The 14258-nt window shown below is 47.9% G+C and overlaps 9 protein-coding genes across 9 annotated transcripts; 5 read left to right on the forward strand and 4 right to left on the reverse strand.

Moving 5' to 3' along the window:
- Positions 1-2084: 2084 nt before the first annotated feature.
- Positions 2085-2801, forward strand: ECU07_0010 (uncharacterized protein; the record flags this gene model as incomplete). Its single annotated transcript, NM_001041551.1, has 1 exon — positions 2085-2801. The coding sequence occupies one exon, from the start codon at positions 2085-2087 to the stop codon at positions 2799-2801; it is 717 nt and encodes a 238-aa protein (NP_585929.1).
- Positions 2802-2872: 71 nt separating this feature from the next.
- ECU07_0020 (uncharacterized protein) lies at positions 2873-3178 on the reverse strand (the record flags this gene model as incomplete). The annotated part of the gene is made up of 1 exon (NM_001041552.1): positions 2873-3178. The coding sequence occupies one exon, from the start codon at positions 3176-3178 to the stop codon at positions 2873-2875; it is 306 nt and encodes a 101-aa protein (NP_585930.1).
- Positions 3179-3564: 386 nt separating this feature from the next.
- On the forward strand, positions 3565-4275 carry ECU07_0030 (uncharacterized protein; the record flags this gene model as incomplete). Its single annotated transcript, NM_001041553.1, has 1 exon — positions 3565-4275. The coding sequence occupies one exon, from the start codon at positions 3565-3567 to the stop codon at positions 4273-4275; it is 711 nt and encodes a 236-aa protein (NP_585931.1).
- An 82-nt stretch (positions 4276-4357) lies between these two features.
- On the forward strand, positions 4358-5044 carry ECU07_0040 (uncharacterized protein; the record flags this gene model as incomplete). The annotated part of the gene is made up of 1 exon (NM_001041554.2): positions 4358-5044. One exon carries the CDS (start codon positions 4358-4360, stop codon positions 5042-5044), a length of 687 nt encoding a protein of 228 aa, NP_585932.2.
- A 204-nt stretch (positions 5045-5248) lies between these two features.
- On the reverse strand, positions 5249-5647 carry ECU07_0050 (uncharacterized protein; the record flags this gene model as incomplete). Its single annotated transcript, NM_001041555.2, has 1 exon — positions 5249-5647. The coding sequence occupies one exon, from the start codon at positions 5645-5647 to the stop codon at positions 5249-5251; it is 399 nt and encodes a 132-aa protein (NP_585933.2).
- Positions 5648-6376: 729 nt separating this feature from the next.
- Positions 6377-7153, forward strand: ECU07_0060 (uncharacterized protein; the record flags this gene model as incomplete). Its single annotated transcript, NM_001041556.1, has 1 exon — positions 6377-7153. The coding sequence occupies one exon, from the start codon at positions 6377-6379 to the stop codon at positions 7151-7153; it is 777 nt and encodes a 258-aa protein (NP_585934.1).
- A 252-nt stretch (positions 7154-7405) lies between these two features.
- ECU07_0070 (uncharacterized protein) lies at positions 7406-9154 on the reverse strand (the record flags this gene model as incomplete). The annotated part of the gene is made up of 1 exon (NM_001041557.2): positions 7406-9154. One exon carries the CDS (start codon positions 9152-9154, stop codon positions 7406-7408), a length of 1749 nt encoding a protein of 582 aa, NP_585935.2.
- A 236-nt stretch (positions 9155-9390) lies between these two features.
- ECU07_0080 (uncharacterized protein) lies at positions 9391-10167 on the reverse strand (the record flags this gene model as incomplete). The annotated part of the gene is made up of 1 exon (NM_001041558.1): positions 9391-10167. One exon carries the CDS (start codon positions 10165-10167, stop codon positions 9391-9393), a length of 777 nt encoding a protein of 258 aa, NP_585936.1.
- Positions 10168-10240: 73 nt separating this feature from the next.
- On the forward strand, positions 10241-14191 carry ECU07_0090 (uncharacterized protein; the record flags this gene model as incomplete). The annotated part of the gene is made up of 1 exon (NM_001041559.2): positions 10241-14191. The coding sequence occupies one exon, from the start codon at positions 10241-10243 to the stop codon at positions 14189-14191; it is 3951 nt and encodes a 1316-aa protein (NP_585937.2).
- Between the last annotated feature and the right edge of the window lie 67 nt (positions 14192-14258).

Below are 14258 nucleotides of genomic sequence, written 5' to 3' on the forward strand. Positions count from 1 at the left end.
ATTCCACATCTTCCCCCGAAACCATCCCCCATCTTCAGCCCCTCCTAAACCTCCCGCCCCCATTAATGTATGTCCTCGATACATCTAGAGCCATCCTCGATACATCTAGAGACTCCCTGATAGATAGATAGATAGATAAATAGATAAATAAATAAGTAGGTAAGTAAGTAGGTAAGCAAGCAAGTAGACCCCATTCTTCCCTAAAACCCCCCAAAATCAAGACACATCAGAAGTACATCATATATATTCCAGCCCACAGACACCCACATCCGCCCAACACCTCCAACAACAATCCCACACTCCCTATCCTTGCCACCCTTCTTCACCTGCCCACACTCCTGTAATATGACACATCCCCTTTAAGACAAACAGACAGAAACTCTGCTTCCTTCTCAGAGCCCCCGATACACCGAGAATCCTTTCGGGCTCCGGCATCCAGCACTTCCACCACCCACAGTCAGTGCCATCCATCCCACCTCACAGCCCTTTCCTTACCCAATCAGTCGGCATCTCAGAGCCCCTGTGTTTGCCACAGCCACGCCAAAAGATCCCCCGATGTCGCCACAATCAACAGTCTCCCACAATCACATCCGGCAACCTACAAAGCCTACGACAGACAACCGAATTCCTTTCAGCCCATAAGAAGAACCCGTTCCCCTCACAATTCCCCTGTACCCAAGCACATTTTTGCCCCGAGAACCTGGCGCCAAATCCCCTATTTATAACCCATTTGTGCAAGGATNNNCCAACACACATCCCGCCCACAGATCCAACACAACCGTGTCAAAACACCGCTCGCAAAGTTGACCTCAACTATCGCGAAAGGGCCTTTGCACAGGAGGAGCACCATGGGACGCCACAGGGCCGCCTATCACCGATGCTATAGGAGATCAAGCAAAGAATCGTCCGCCATCATCCCTTGCAAGACAAGAACCTACTCGACGGTATCAGAAACGGCCTGGAGACAAACGAACCCAAGCCCCAACGAACTGCTGCTGTCGATGCTGCCACCAGTGCCTCGACGCCCTAGAGGAGGCTGTCGTCCACTTCACGCCCCTCTTCTAAACAAGATGCCACAGACTTTTCCTGCTGCTTCCGAGCGGCCAATGCCCTCTCGACGACTATCCAAGGCCACTCAAAACGTTCAAACACGCCCTTCGGAGCGCCCTGCCCCATGTCACCGAAGGCCCGGACCAAGAGGTCCAGGAGGTCGAGATCCCCCAGAGGCTTGCCATCCTTGGTCTCTTGGCCCCGAGCTTGGTCTCTTGGCCCCGAGCGAGGTGCAGTTCGACTGCCTCGAAGCCAGCCGGACCTGGAACACCTTCATCGGTGCATACACGAAATAAGCCTCAAGCCCTCTACCTTCCCCATGGCATTGATACGCCTCTCTTCAGAGACAGTCAGGCGAGCCGTCCAGAAAAGCCGATCGCCAAACGTCCCAGAACCCCAGAGAGCGCAACCCCACGAGATTCTTCGGGATGCCACCACCGCCTTCGACTCCCTGCCCAAAAGCTCAAGTCCCTCAGGACATCATGTGCCCAAGCCGTCGATGATCTTCAAAGGAATCGAGGCCTTTTCTGCTGCATTCGATGAACGATGAACTAAGCCGGATGCTGCACGAAGCAGAGCATGCTGCACGAAGCAGAGAAGAACCCGTCCGCCCGAACGAAAGGACTGCCAATCTCGGAAGGGCCCTCTCCCCTCATAAGACTGCGTGGACTCCCATGCTCCATGCTCACTGCCATCCGTGCTTTCCTTCACCTTGCTAACCAACGACGAAACCAGGGCGAACACAGGATCAAACACTGCACCGTACTCGCCGCGCCATCACGCACCAGACCCGGAGACTGCACCGAGCTGTTTGATGACCGTGCCCACCGCCCTGCCTCGTGCCCATCAATCAGCCCGCGACTACTCCACTCCATGACTGCACAAGAGGCTCCGGCGATACGACTGCCACTGCTGCTCATAGTCGGCTGAACACACGTCCCCCAGCGCCTGCCTGCTTGCCCGATTAAAGACATGTGAATATCCCCTCTTGAGCATCCGTGTGCTGGGCAGCAGTCCTTGCACGTCTCCGATCGATGGCCGCGCCCACCCAACTCCCCGAGACTGCCAAGCCAAAGCACTCCAACCAATCTGAAGCCGGTCCAGCCCCACTGGCTTCTCCAACAGCCCCCATGCCACGCCCTGCATCCCATCTAGCACCCATGCCTTCAGATCATCCAGACTTCCGATCCAAGTCCGCTCGTCTTAGATGCCAACCGCCCCGTACAAACAACTGCGGCACATTCAAACAACCACCGTCAGTCGCTGCCACTAGCCGTCCAAAGCCAGGCAACCCATTCCTCCAGCCCCCAACCAAAGGCACGCCTCCCCCAAAGAAGAAGAAGAAGAACCACACAGAAGGATGCCACACACACGAAGCCAATCCAGAACCAAACACCAAACACACAGAAACAGAGTCCCCCAAACCACAAACTTCTACACAGCATCACACTCCCATAACTATCCCTTCCTCCCTCCTTAGCCAGAACACCCAGAGAGAGAAAAGAGGCCTGCCACTCCTAACATCAAGGCCAAGCACCATCCCAGCAAACACTTATCAACCACAATCTCCGCACATCCACTCACACACCCCGCTCCAGCGCCCCATCTCCACTGCCCTCCTCCACCAAAACCTCCACATCCGAGCTCGGAACATCCGACACACAGGCAGACTCCACGGAAGCCCCACAAAAGGTGCCCAGACAGCCCAACAAGCACAGCCACATCCTCCAAAACAGCTAGCAACCCTCTAGCCGGCCTCTCCTCATCCTATAAATCAACCATAACGAATGCTCTCATCCCCTCTCCCGCAAAGCCTCCGCCATCATCTTCTCCATCCAATCATCCGGAGTCCCACACAACTCCTGCAGAACATCCGAGCTTCCCTCAGAGCCGCATCCCAAAAGCCAGGCCCTTGTCCATCCGCCCCTCCGCCAGGGAGCGGACATCGCCAGAACCCTGCCCCAACCCAAAGACACACATCCCCAGTCGCAGGACCAAATCCCCTGCACCTCAACACATCAGAGCCTGCCACAAAGCCCGCTGCGAGAGTCGCAAGGACAACCAACCCCAAGCAAAGGCCATCACTTCCACTCTCCTCCCTGTCCAAACCCACAGAAATACTCCGCATCGCCCTTTTCCGTCTTGATCGGCTGCCTCCACCGCCGCACAGCCTCTCTATCCCAATCGCCGGGCCCTCCCATCAGCCATCAAGAATCTCACCCACCTCAAGCTCCTTGCCAGGAAGGACATACCTGCACACCCCGCAGTCTCCAGCCATTCCGACAGAGAGACACCTAACCTCACCAACCAATTCTATCCATAGACGCAATTAAGACCTCGCTTCCATTGGAAACACACCTCATCCATCATCCGGGACCCCACCGAGAGTCCAAAGCCCGCCCCTGCCACTCTCTGGATAGACAGCACTGCACCGCCTGCCCTACTTCCCGAGGTCCCGCCCCACGCCCTTGCAAAGCACAGGAAGCCCCCCACGCCCTACTCCCAGCTCCCGAGATGCATTTGCGCCCTTCACCACAATCTCCACAAAGCGCCTGCTGCAATCCAGAGCTTCCAGCAACAGAGCCGCCGACCCCTGCCGAACATCCGACAGCCTTCCGCAGATCCCAAGCGCCTTCCCGCACACCTCGCACCTTCTCCCGAGAAACCCTGCACATCCTCCGCGAGAACCGTTGTCTTGCAGTTTCCAAAGTCGTCCACACACCAGACATACCGCCCAAGACCCCCGCCTCCCAGGCAGCGAGTAACCGGGCACATCGCACCGCAAAGCACCCAGCACGCCGCCAGAGCTGCAAACTCAAAGCTCCTAACCCGTGTGTTGGCCATCCGCTCCGCATCCCCTCTCCGAAGCACTCCCCACGGCACTGCACTCTCCACGACATCCGCCACCGAAAGAAGCTCCACCCTCTCAACAATCCCAAGGGAGCGAACAAGAGAAAGACACCGCCCCTCATACAACCCACAGTCCTAGAGCCTCTGCCTCATCCAGTCCTCTCTCCCCATAACATTTCCAGCTCTACAGACCACCCAGACCCTAGCCCCGCCATCAAACCCAGTCCCCCCAACAATACACGCCATATCCTACTCACAACGAAGTCCCTACTACTAATTCTCACACACCCAATCATATCAGCATATCCATTTCATCCATACTTTTCTTTTACCCCACATGAACATCACATACGTTCCAGAGATACACAGAACTGACAAGCAACACACCGAAAACCTGCGACACTGGAGGAAGATCCTCGGCATTGCTCCATTCGTCTCAATTGTATTCCCTGCCATCATGTGCCTCATCTTCACCAAAGATCGCTTTGAAAAGAGTCCTTTCCTCAAATTCATTATACTACTCCTCCCCTTTTCATACTCAGCGGTACAGTATGCCTTACTCCGCACCAACTGGAAGTCAGATAACAAACCAGAAGGCATCCTGCAAAGCATACTCTACCACACCCTCAGTCTCCTGCTTCTTGCATTCGCCGCCATCTCCATCCTTTCAATCACTGCATTCACCCTCGATAAATGGGAAAGTAGTGAATCAATCTTCTTTTCTATCGTCCTTCCCTCTTTCTTCATCCCACCCACCTATCTCCTCTCCACCTCCTGCCGCCTTGTTCCAGGACAGATTGGATTCACAGACACCGGTATCAACGTCCTTATCGACATCCCGATCCTACTATGCCCTCTAGTAAGTTTAGTACTTATCATTGCCCTCGAAGAAACCGAGTGTTGTTATTACTCTGCAATCATATCTTCTGTATTCATCCTGATACGATTGCTCAGGGAGAAGTACAGCCCATCCGAAAAGAGTACTCTGCCTACTGCACCATGGAGAGTGGCCATCCTTGTCCTCATCCTTACCCTTGCTGCTCTTATCTACGCATTCATGATGTGGGGATCTATGGACATCCTAAATGATCACTTTGGTCTACTTAATAAGCTAAAGAGAGTCTTTCCTTTCACCAACGCCTGATTAATAAACAACCCTCATTCTATCACATGTTCTAACGCCAACACAGACCATTCATTTCACCCCTCATCACAATCAGCATGCATAAACGCACATATGTCTACTAAACAACCTGAGGAACTCCACAGGTCAAAGAGGCCGTAGTGAAGAACAGAACACAAGCATAATACCATTTGTTTTATTCATCATCACATTACATCACACCACTCAGATCACACATGGCCTGCGATGAATCGTGAGACGACGGAGAATCTCAGAGGTGTCAGAGGGATTCCTCCACACTACTTGGAATACATCAGCTGCCTTCACTGTTTCAAATGTTACTCCTGGAGGATACACAAACTTACTCTCATCTTGGTATTCCTTATCCTCATCTATCTTCTCAATATCATTAGCCTTGACAAACTCTGGGCTCATAACACCCCCTAACTCCTCGAGATCTGTGGGACGAAACATCAGGTGGTACACAACTGGGCATCCACCAGGGTCCTTGAACGTCCCAACCTCCACCACTCCTGACACCTTCCTTCCTCCGCACTCAAGAACTCCAATCGCCACCAGACGGCCTCGAGAACTCCCGCCCTTGGTGTGCTCTCCTGCATCCATGAAGAACTTGTTCGCATCTGGGCTCTTGAGGAGTGAGACGACACCCACTATATCATGCAGCATCTTCTGCTCCTTGATCTCCTCCACACTCTTACCCCTCCACTTCTTCTCATAGCCCTCATCCAACTCATACTTGATCCTTTCAGTACTCTTCCACCGGAGAACCCGATGATGCACCCCATAACAGTATCCATTCCCTTTACCCTTTTCTTTCGATCTCTTCTGCTTGCATCGGATCCCTCTAACTGCCATCTCTTCCAGCAGAACTTCTACCTCCACACAGTCTCCTGCTCCTCCAGGACCTTTCTTCTCCTCTCTCTCCTCCTTAACCTCTCCTGCACCCTTCTTACCTCCCTTCTTCTTGCCTTTCCCTTCAAGGCCTTTTTCTTTATTCTTACTCCTCCTTCTTTCTGTTCCTCCCACAATCCCTCACCAGTTCCCAAAATTCGCCTATCGGTCCACGGCAATCACACAAACTCTTCCCTTTCTCCACAAATGCAATTCCCAGCACTCACAGTCAGTGAATCGATAACTTCTGTTCTCTCTGATAAATAAACTCCTACTAATTCCACCAATCAGACAGATGTCAATGAATGTGTGCAATCTCAACAGCATATACCATATCACGCCATAGCAAAAATCCATTAAACGCCCTCATATCCTATCATCTGTCTATCGAGTCAATTACGCTGATACATCGGTTTTATACACATTTTTTCTTTGCCCCATATGAACGCAACACACATTTTAGAATCACACGAGGCTAATGAACAGCACCATGCTACGAATCGGTCATACTGGGAGGTAACTTACAACATCCTCGTCATTATGTCAATTGTATTCTCGATGGCCACGTACCTCATCCTTGACAAAGATCGTTTCGAAAAGAATCCTTTACTCAGATTTGCCATTATACTCCTTCCGCTTTCATGCTCAGCAATCCAATATCTTTTTCTTCTCTACACCAACTGGAAGTCAAATTACGAGCCTGAGGGCACATTGCACAAGGCACTCTACTACTTTTTCAACGTTCTCCTCATCGCATTTGCTATTATCTCCATTCTTTCGATTATTGTACTTCCTATCAATGGATGGAAAGGTGATGATTTACTCTCTTCTATCGTCCTTCCCTCTTTCTTCATCCCACCCACCTATCTCCTCTCCACCTCCTGCTGCCTTGTTCCAGGACAGATTGGATTCACAGACACCGGTATCAATGTCCTTATCGACATCCTGATACTGCTATGCCCTCTAGTAAGTTTAGTACTTATCCCAGAAGAACCCAAGTACCGTCTTATCCCTGCAATCCTATTTCCCGTACTCATCCTGATACGATTGCTCCGGGAGAAGTACTACCCATCTGGAAAGAGTGCTCTGCCTACTGCACCATGGAGAGTGGCTGTCTTTGTCCTCATCCTTATCATTGCTGTTTTTGCCTACGCGCTTATGGTGTGGGGATCTATGGTCATCCTAAATAATCACTTTGGCCTACTTGATATAAGCTAAAGAGAATCTCCTGATTCACCAAGGCCCGATAAATAAACAGCTCTCCACTCCATCACACTCTTATACCAACACAGACCATCCCTGACAACCAGATGGCGGATCGCTCTGCTCTCCAACTGCAGCCAACATGCACAAACAGACCCCACCATACAAGCGCATACAGGAGATTGGCCCATAAACCAAAGCATGTGTAGCAGAGAACAGGACACAAGCATAACACTATTTGCTTTATTCATCATCGCACCACACCACTCAGATCACACATGGCCTGCAATAAACAATAAGACGACGGAGAACCTCAGAGGTATCCGAAGGATTCTTCCACACTATCTGAAATGATCCTGTCTCCTTCACCGTTTCAAACCTTACTCCTTTTGGATACACAAACTTGTCCGCATCCTCACATTCTTCACCCTCGTCTACCCTGCCTACATCACTTGCTTCAACAACCCCTGGGTTTATAACATCTCCTATCGACCCTATACTGGTTGGCCTGAACCTCAGGTGGTACACAACCGGACATCCATCCCCATCCTTGAACGTCCCAACCTCCACCACTCCTGTCATCCTCTGTCCCCCAGTCTCAAGAGCTCCAATCGCCACCATCCTCTGCCTCTCACTCCCGCCCTTCATGTGCTCTCCTGCATCCATGAAGAATCTGTCTGCATCTTCACTCCTGAGAAGTTCCAGCACACCCGTTATATCATGCACTATTTTCTGCTCCTTGATCTCTTCAAGAGACCTTCCCTTCCACCTCTCCTCACTTCCCCTGTCCCACTCCTCCTTGATCTTCTCTGGGCTCTTTCTCCACCGGAGAACCCTACTGTGGATCTTGAAGCGCTTCTGGTCACCCTTGCTCTTCTTACCTGTCTTCCTACGTGCTCCTCCAACCTCCACGGACGGTATCCCAACCTCCTCACTCGCCTCCACCTCCTCTGTCCCGCTCTCCTTCTTCTCCTCTTCCTTGGCCTCAGAGACTCCCACACTCTTCTTCTTCCCCTTCTTCTTGCTTTTTGCCTTCTCCTCGTCCCTCAGAAGCTCTTTCATATTCTTTTCTATCTCCCTTTCTCTTCTTCTCTGTCTTTCTCTGACTACACCTGCAACCCTGTCTACATATCTTTTGTCTATTTCCTCTCCCTTCTTCCCCAGCAGCATCTGCATGACCAACTCCTTCATAACCTCTCCCCCGTGTTCTTTACGTGCACCTAACAACACCTTGGCGCTAATAGTAATATACTCTAAGTATCCTCTACTACTGATTTCATCTTCACCAAGCTTCACTTTCAAAGACTTTCTCATGATTCCCTCAGCAAACAGTCCCATCAGCTCCTCCTCTTTCAAATCGAGGCAGATCTCCTTGCATGCATTACAAGCTATCTTTTCTAGCTCAATCAACTGTCTCCATTTTTCTGTATCACGGAAAGATTCTCCGCATTTCTTAATACCATTTAAAAATACTTCCCACTCCTCCTTCTTTTTTTTATCCAAGTCATGAGGCATGTCTTCTATCATGTCATTGGCTTTTTTCGTGATATCCGACCCATATTTTAGTATATAGTTACCTCTTTTGTCATTGAATTTAAACATTCTTTCGTATATCATTTCCAACAACTCGCCAAAGCTTTTGTTCCCTTTCATGTATATCTTTGTTGCATCTAAAGATATCTCCTTCAAATATCCTTCCATTATTTCATCAAACGATCTTTGGAATCGGTTATCATCCGCACATACTATACGGCCAACCGTAAAATTCCATATAACATGAGAGATGCTACCAAGAAAATCTATGACATCCTCCACCAGATAGGTTCGCTTCCTATCCAAGTCCCTATATCTGGTTGTTGATAATGCAATGATGTTATTCCCTTTGAAGATAAACGGGAACAGTATTATTTGATCACCTGGTTCCAATTCGAAAGTATCATAATGCTCCACTTGTGAGGAGCAATATACTGTGCCAATCAAAGTAATAAACCTCCATATCGCATGCTTCCGTGCCATAGGGCAGATCTTCCCCTTACTTGATGTAATACTGCTATCTCCTTTCCTCAATATAAATACAACTTGGTCTTTACTAATTATTTCATACAGGATCTCCATCTCATTGGATGAACTCAGAGATAGTGAAATGATGACTATTTCTGAGGCACAATGCACCAAACTAAGAAGTATTGTAATTTTACATACGGATAGTGCAAAGTATTAGAAAGTTTCACAGCGGTAAATCATCAGACTGTTTAATTATAGGGCCCCTTCCCTCTGGTATAGTCCTCAATTCTTTTTCTAAGTTCCTTAACGTCTTTGGAGATCTCCAGGACTTCATCAATCTCCTTTGCAGTGAAACATGAACTGTTGAAACAATCGGCAAATACTGCAAATGCCACTTCTCCTCTTTCGATTTCATCCTTGTCGTCGGAATCCAGTCCTATCTCTCTGCTCAAAATCTCTGTTTTTTCGATGTACATAACCTCCATCCTGAAGAACTCAATTCTTATTCTTGAGCTTCTGCTGTTCATTCTGATTCCTTTGAGGAACATAGCTCTGGAACTCTCAATATCTCCTATTTCGAACAGCTTGAATGCGCAATATATCCAAAGATCAACGTCCAAGGGGTTTTTTGTGCAGCATTCTGCAAACACGTTTTTCATCTCCCCGTACATTTTCTTTTTTATTACGTATGCGGCGAACTGGGAAATTATCTTTGGGTCGTTGAATCTATATAAAGCAGATCTATACAGCTCCACTATTTTTTTTGGTATGCTCATGTCGTGGAATGATGCCCCTACTTTTTTTTCTTTTACTCTTTTGTCTCTTATTTTTTCCAGTATGCACTCACTCTTTATGTACCGCATAAAGTCCAAAAGTTTCTTTTCTGGCCTCTGGAGTCTGAGCTCGTACTTTCTCCTGGTCTCTACGATTCTTCTTAGTTCGTCTGGAGAGAATATTCCTCGGCTTTTGTAATCCTCAAGCTCGGAGATCATCCTTTCCATGCCCAGCTGTATGTTTTCTACCATGGGCCTTTCCTCTCTTCCTATTTTGTGCTTGAACCAAATTTTTCAGAACTCGGAGACGGATTTTCTGCAGCCCATGATCAAAAAGGTCGAGGAAGATGAGATAGACATAAGGATCAGGAGGATATCTTTCAGCTTGCTATCACCGCAGGAAATTTCGGATCTATCTGTGCACGAGATTTCCAGTAAGGACTTGTATGATATAAGCACGAGGGCGCCTTTGCCAAACGGCCCTTTAGACTTGAGACTGGGCGTTGGAAACAAGAAGGACAAGTGCGCGACATGTGGCGAAGGATTGGCCACGTGCATTGGACATTTTGGTGAGGTTAGACTTGTACTCCCTGTTTTCAATGTGGGCTTGATCAAGAACACAATCTCCACGTTGAACTGTCTCTGCAAAAGCTGTGGATCTATCCTTCTTAACGAGAAGAAGAAGATTTACTTCAAAAAGAAACTACGAGAGAGCAGCGGTGGAAATGACACCAAGCTGATTCTAAGAAGGATTGTTGCTGAGTGCAAGAAGGTCAATGTCTGCTTTGTGTGCTCGTTTAGAAATGGGCAGATCAAGAAAACGTTCGGTTTCAGAATAGTCCACGAGGTTGAAGATTTGGAGAAGAGGAAGAAAGATAGAGGCAGTAAAGGCTCCGATGGGGTGCATTCTTCATGCTGTGAAGAAATAAATCCCCTGGTAGCACTTAATGTATTTAACATGATGAAGGAAGACGATTATGAGTTGCTTGGATTCTTGGAATCGCCGTCCCGGCTTATTATACAAAATGTCATAGTTCCTCCTTCTTGCATCCGCCCAAGTGTATCTATGGATGACGAGGGGACGAATGAGGACGACATAACGATTAAGATCAGCGAGATTGTGCATACTAACAAGGTATTAAGAGAAGGAATAGAAAAAGGGAATCCACTAAACCTGATAAATGAAGACTGGGATCATCTTCAGCTCCAATGTGCGCTACTCATCAACTCAGAGCTTCCGCAGATAGGAATTCCCGGGCAGCCTGTCAGGGGAATAGTCCAGAGGCTTAAGGGGAAGAATGGAAGGTTTAGGTGCAATCTAAGTGGAAAAAGGGTTGATTTCAGTGGAAGGACAGTTATTTCGCCCGACCCGAACCTGAGCATTGAGGAGGTAGGGATACCGGAAAGAATGGCAAAGATACTAACCATTTCTGAAAGGGTTACAAGGCTCAATAGAAGGAAGCTCCAGGCCTTGGTTCTGAACGGCCCCGAAAACTATCCTGGAGCCAATTATGTGGTTGGGGAGAAATTTAAGAGGTTTTTGATGTACGGCAAGAGAGACATAGAGCTCAAGTATGGGGAAGTTGTCGAGCGGCACTTGATGGATGGAGACATGGTCTTGTTCAACAGGCAGCCTTCTCTTCACCGTATGAGCATCATGTCCCATAAAGTTAGGGTTCATAGGAACAAAACTCTGAGATTTAACGAGTGTGTTTGTACGCCGTACAATGCAGACTTCGATGGAGATGAGATGAATGTCCATGTTCCTCAGACAGAAAAGGCGCGGGCCGAGGCATCTGTTTTAATGTCTGTTTCAAACAATATTGTTACTCCAAGACATGGTGAACCCATTGTAGCAGCCACGCAGGACTTCATCACTGGACTGTACCTGATAACTGGAAAAGACACCTTCTTCGACAGAGAAAGGTTTGGACAACTTGTAAGCTATTTTTCCGAAGCAAGGGTTGGTGTAAAGCCGGCAATAAGAAAGCCTGTGGAGTTGTTTACTGGAAAGCAACTTATAGAGGTTCTTATCAAGGATTCGTTCACTGCGAGTATTGAAAGAAATGCAGTTACAGGCAACATGGCTGTTTCTCTTGTAGGCAAAAACAGGTCATTCAAAACACACGATGACCCAAACGATGGGAGTGTGGCGATACTGGATAATTCGTACTATTTTGGACGCCTTGACAAGTCGATAGTAGGGGGAGAAAACAAGAGAGACAGTCTAATCTATGCTATTATGAAAGTGAGTAGCATGGCTGCAGTGAGAGCCATGAATAGCATAACAAAGTTGTGCTCAAGATATCTAGGAGAGACAGGATTCAGCATAGGACTTGATGACGTACAGCCTGGGCCGATACTGCGGCAGAAGAAGGAAATGGTTGTCAGAAGGGGATACGCAGAATGCGAAAGCAAGATTTTGGAGTACTCGAAAAAGCCTGAGGCCAACGAGGAAATGCTAGAAATGGAAATATCTTCTATTCTCAACCGGATCAGAGAAGAATGCGGGTCTATATGTATAAAGGAGCTAGGCATCAGAAATTCCCCGAACATTATGCAGGCATGCGGATCAAAAGGTTCGAAGATCAATGTTTCTCAAATGGTTGCATGTGTAGGACAGCAGATTGTGAGTGGAACTAGGATTCCAAATGGAATGGACGAAAGATGCCTTCCTCACTTCAAAAGAGGATCCAGAACTCCAGAGTCTAAAGGATTTGTGTTGAATTCCTTTTTTGATGGACTAACATCACCAGAGTTTTTCTTCCATGCAGTGAGCGGAAGAGAAGGTCTTGTTGACACGGCAGTGAAGACGGCAGAAACAGGATACATGCAAAGGCGTCTCATGAAAGCTCTTGAGGACCTAAGCATTCAGTATGACGGCAGTGTTAGAAATTCGAACATGGAGGTGGTCCAGTTTGCTTATGGGGAGGATCAGATTGATCCTGCGATGTCAGAGGGGGACGAGTCCATTAACCTTGAGCAGGTGTTTTTGAGAGCCAAGTCCTCATTCCTGCACAGCCTTGGACCGAGTCCAGATCTATATTCCTCCTGGTTGGATGAGCATGGTACAATTGACATCCTCAGGAGGTTAACACCGAAGGGGTATCCTTTTGAGCACATAGCTAACAGAAGATTTGTGGGGAGCCTTTTAAGGTTCATGGAATCGAAACATGAAGACAAATTTTGCTTTGGTGGGACTTTCTATCGGTATTTCTTGTCCAAGGACTTCATAGAGACCTTTTTTTCTATGGTATCGCAGAAAATGATGAATCTAATCGTTGAGCCGGGAACGACAGTTGGAGCAATAGCTGGGCAGAGCATTGGAGAGCCAGGAACCCAGATGACATTGAAAACATTCCACTTCGCTGGAGTTGCTAGCATGAACATTACTCTTGGAGTTCCCAGGCTGAAAGAGATAATTAATGCTGTTTGTAACATCAGCACACCTATTATAAACGCTGAGCTGGATGACCCACATGACTTATTCCGCACCGAGGTTATAAAAGGCCGGCTTGACAGAATTTCTCTAAAAGACGTGTGCTCCTCCCTAACAGAGGTCATCAGTAAAGATGAGATCTTCCTCGACATCCGCGTAGATTTGGAGAGTCTTTCCCGCCTGAAGCTAAATCTAGACATCCACAAGATCGAAAAGTTGCTAAATAATCACGACCAGGTAAGGGTTGTGAATGAAAATACTCTTAGGGTATCTATCAAGAAAATCACTGACCAGAGCTACTTCAACCTTCAAAGAATCAAGAAGAAACTGCTGAACACAAAAATTTGTGGTGCTCCCCAGGTCAACAGAGTAATTATAAACAGCAGTAGAGGCCTGTACAGTCTTGTGATTGAAGGACGTGGATTGCTAAATGTCATAAACATAGATGGAGTAAAAGCTATAAATACCACTAGCAACAGCATAACAGAAGTGGAAGAGGTATTAGGAATTGAGGCTGCAAGGGCCCAAATAATCCATGAAATCGAGTATACCATAAGCAACCACGGTATCAAGATAGATCCTAGGCACATAATGCTTCTGGCAGACACGATGACATATAGAGGGGAGGTTTTTGGGATAACAAGATTTGGAATCTCAAAGATGTCAAGATCCACCCTTATGCTGGCATCCTTCGAGCAGACCAGCGACTATTTGTTTGAGGCGGCCGTCCAAAGCAAATCCGACGAGATATGCGGCGTTAGCGAGTCTATAATTCTCGGCATTCCCATTTGTATCGGCACTGGGTCCATGGACCTATATTGGAACAGCGGCACCTGACAGCAGTCTTTCAATAAATTCTTTCGTTTGCTGTATCTCTCTAATACATCCAGCGAATCCATCCCAT

Source organism: Encephalitozoon cuniculi, chromosome VII, assembly GCF_000091225.2.
Source record: "Encephalitozoon cuniculi GB-M1 chromosome VII, complete sequence".
In the NCBI taxonomy this organism is placed as follows: Eukaryota; Fungi; Microsporidia; family Unikaryonidae; genus Encephalitozoon; species Encephalitozoon cuniculi.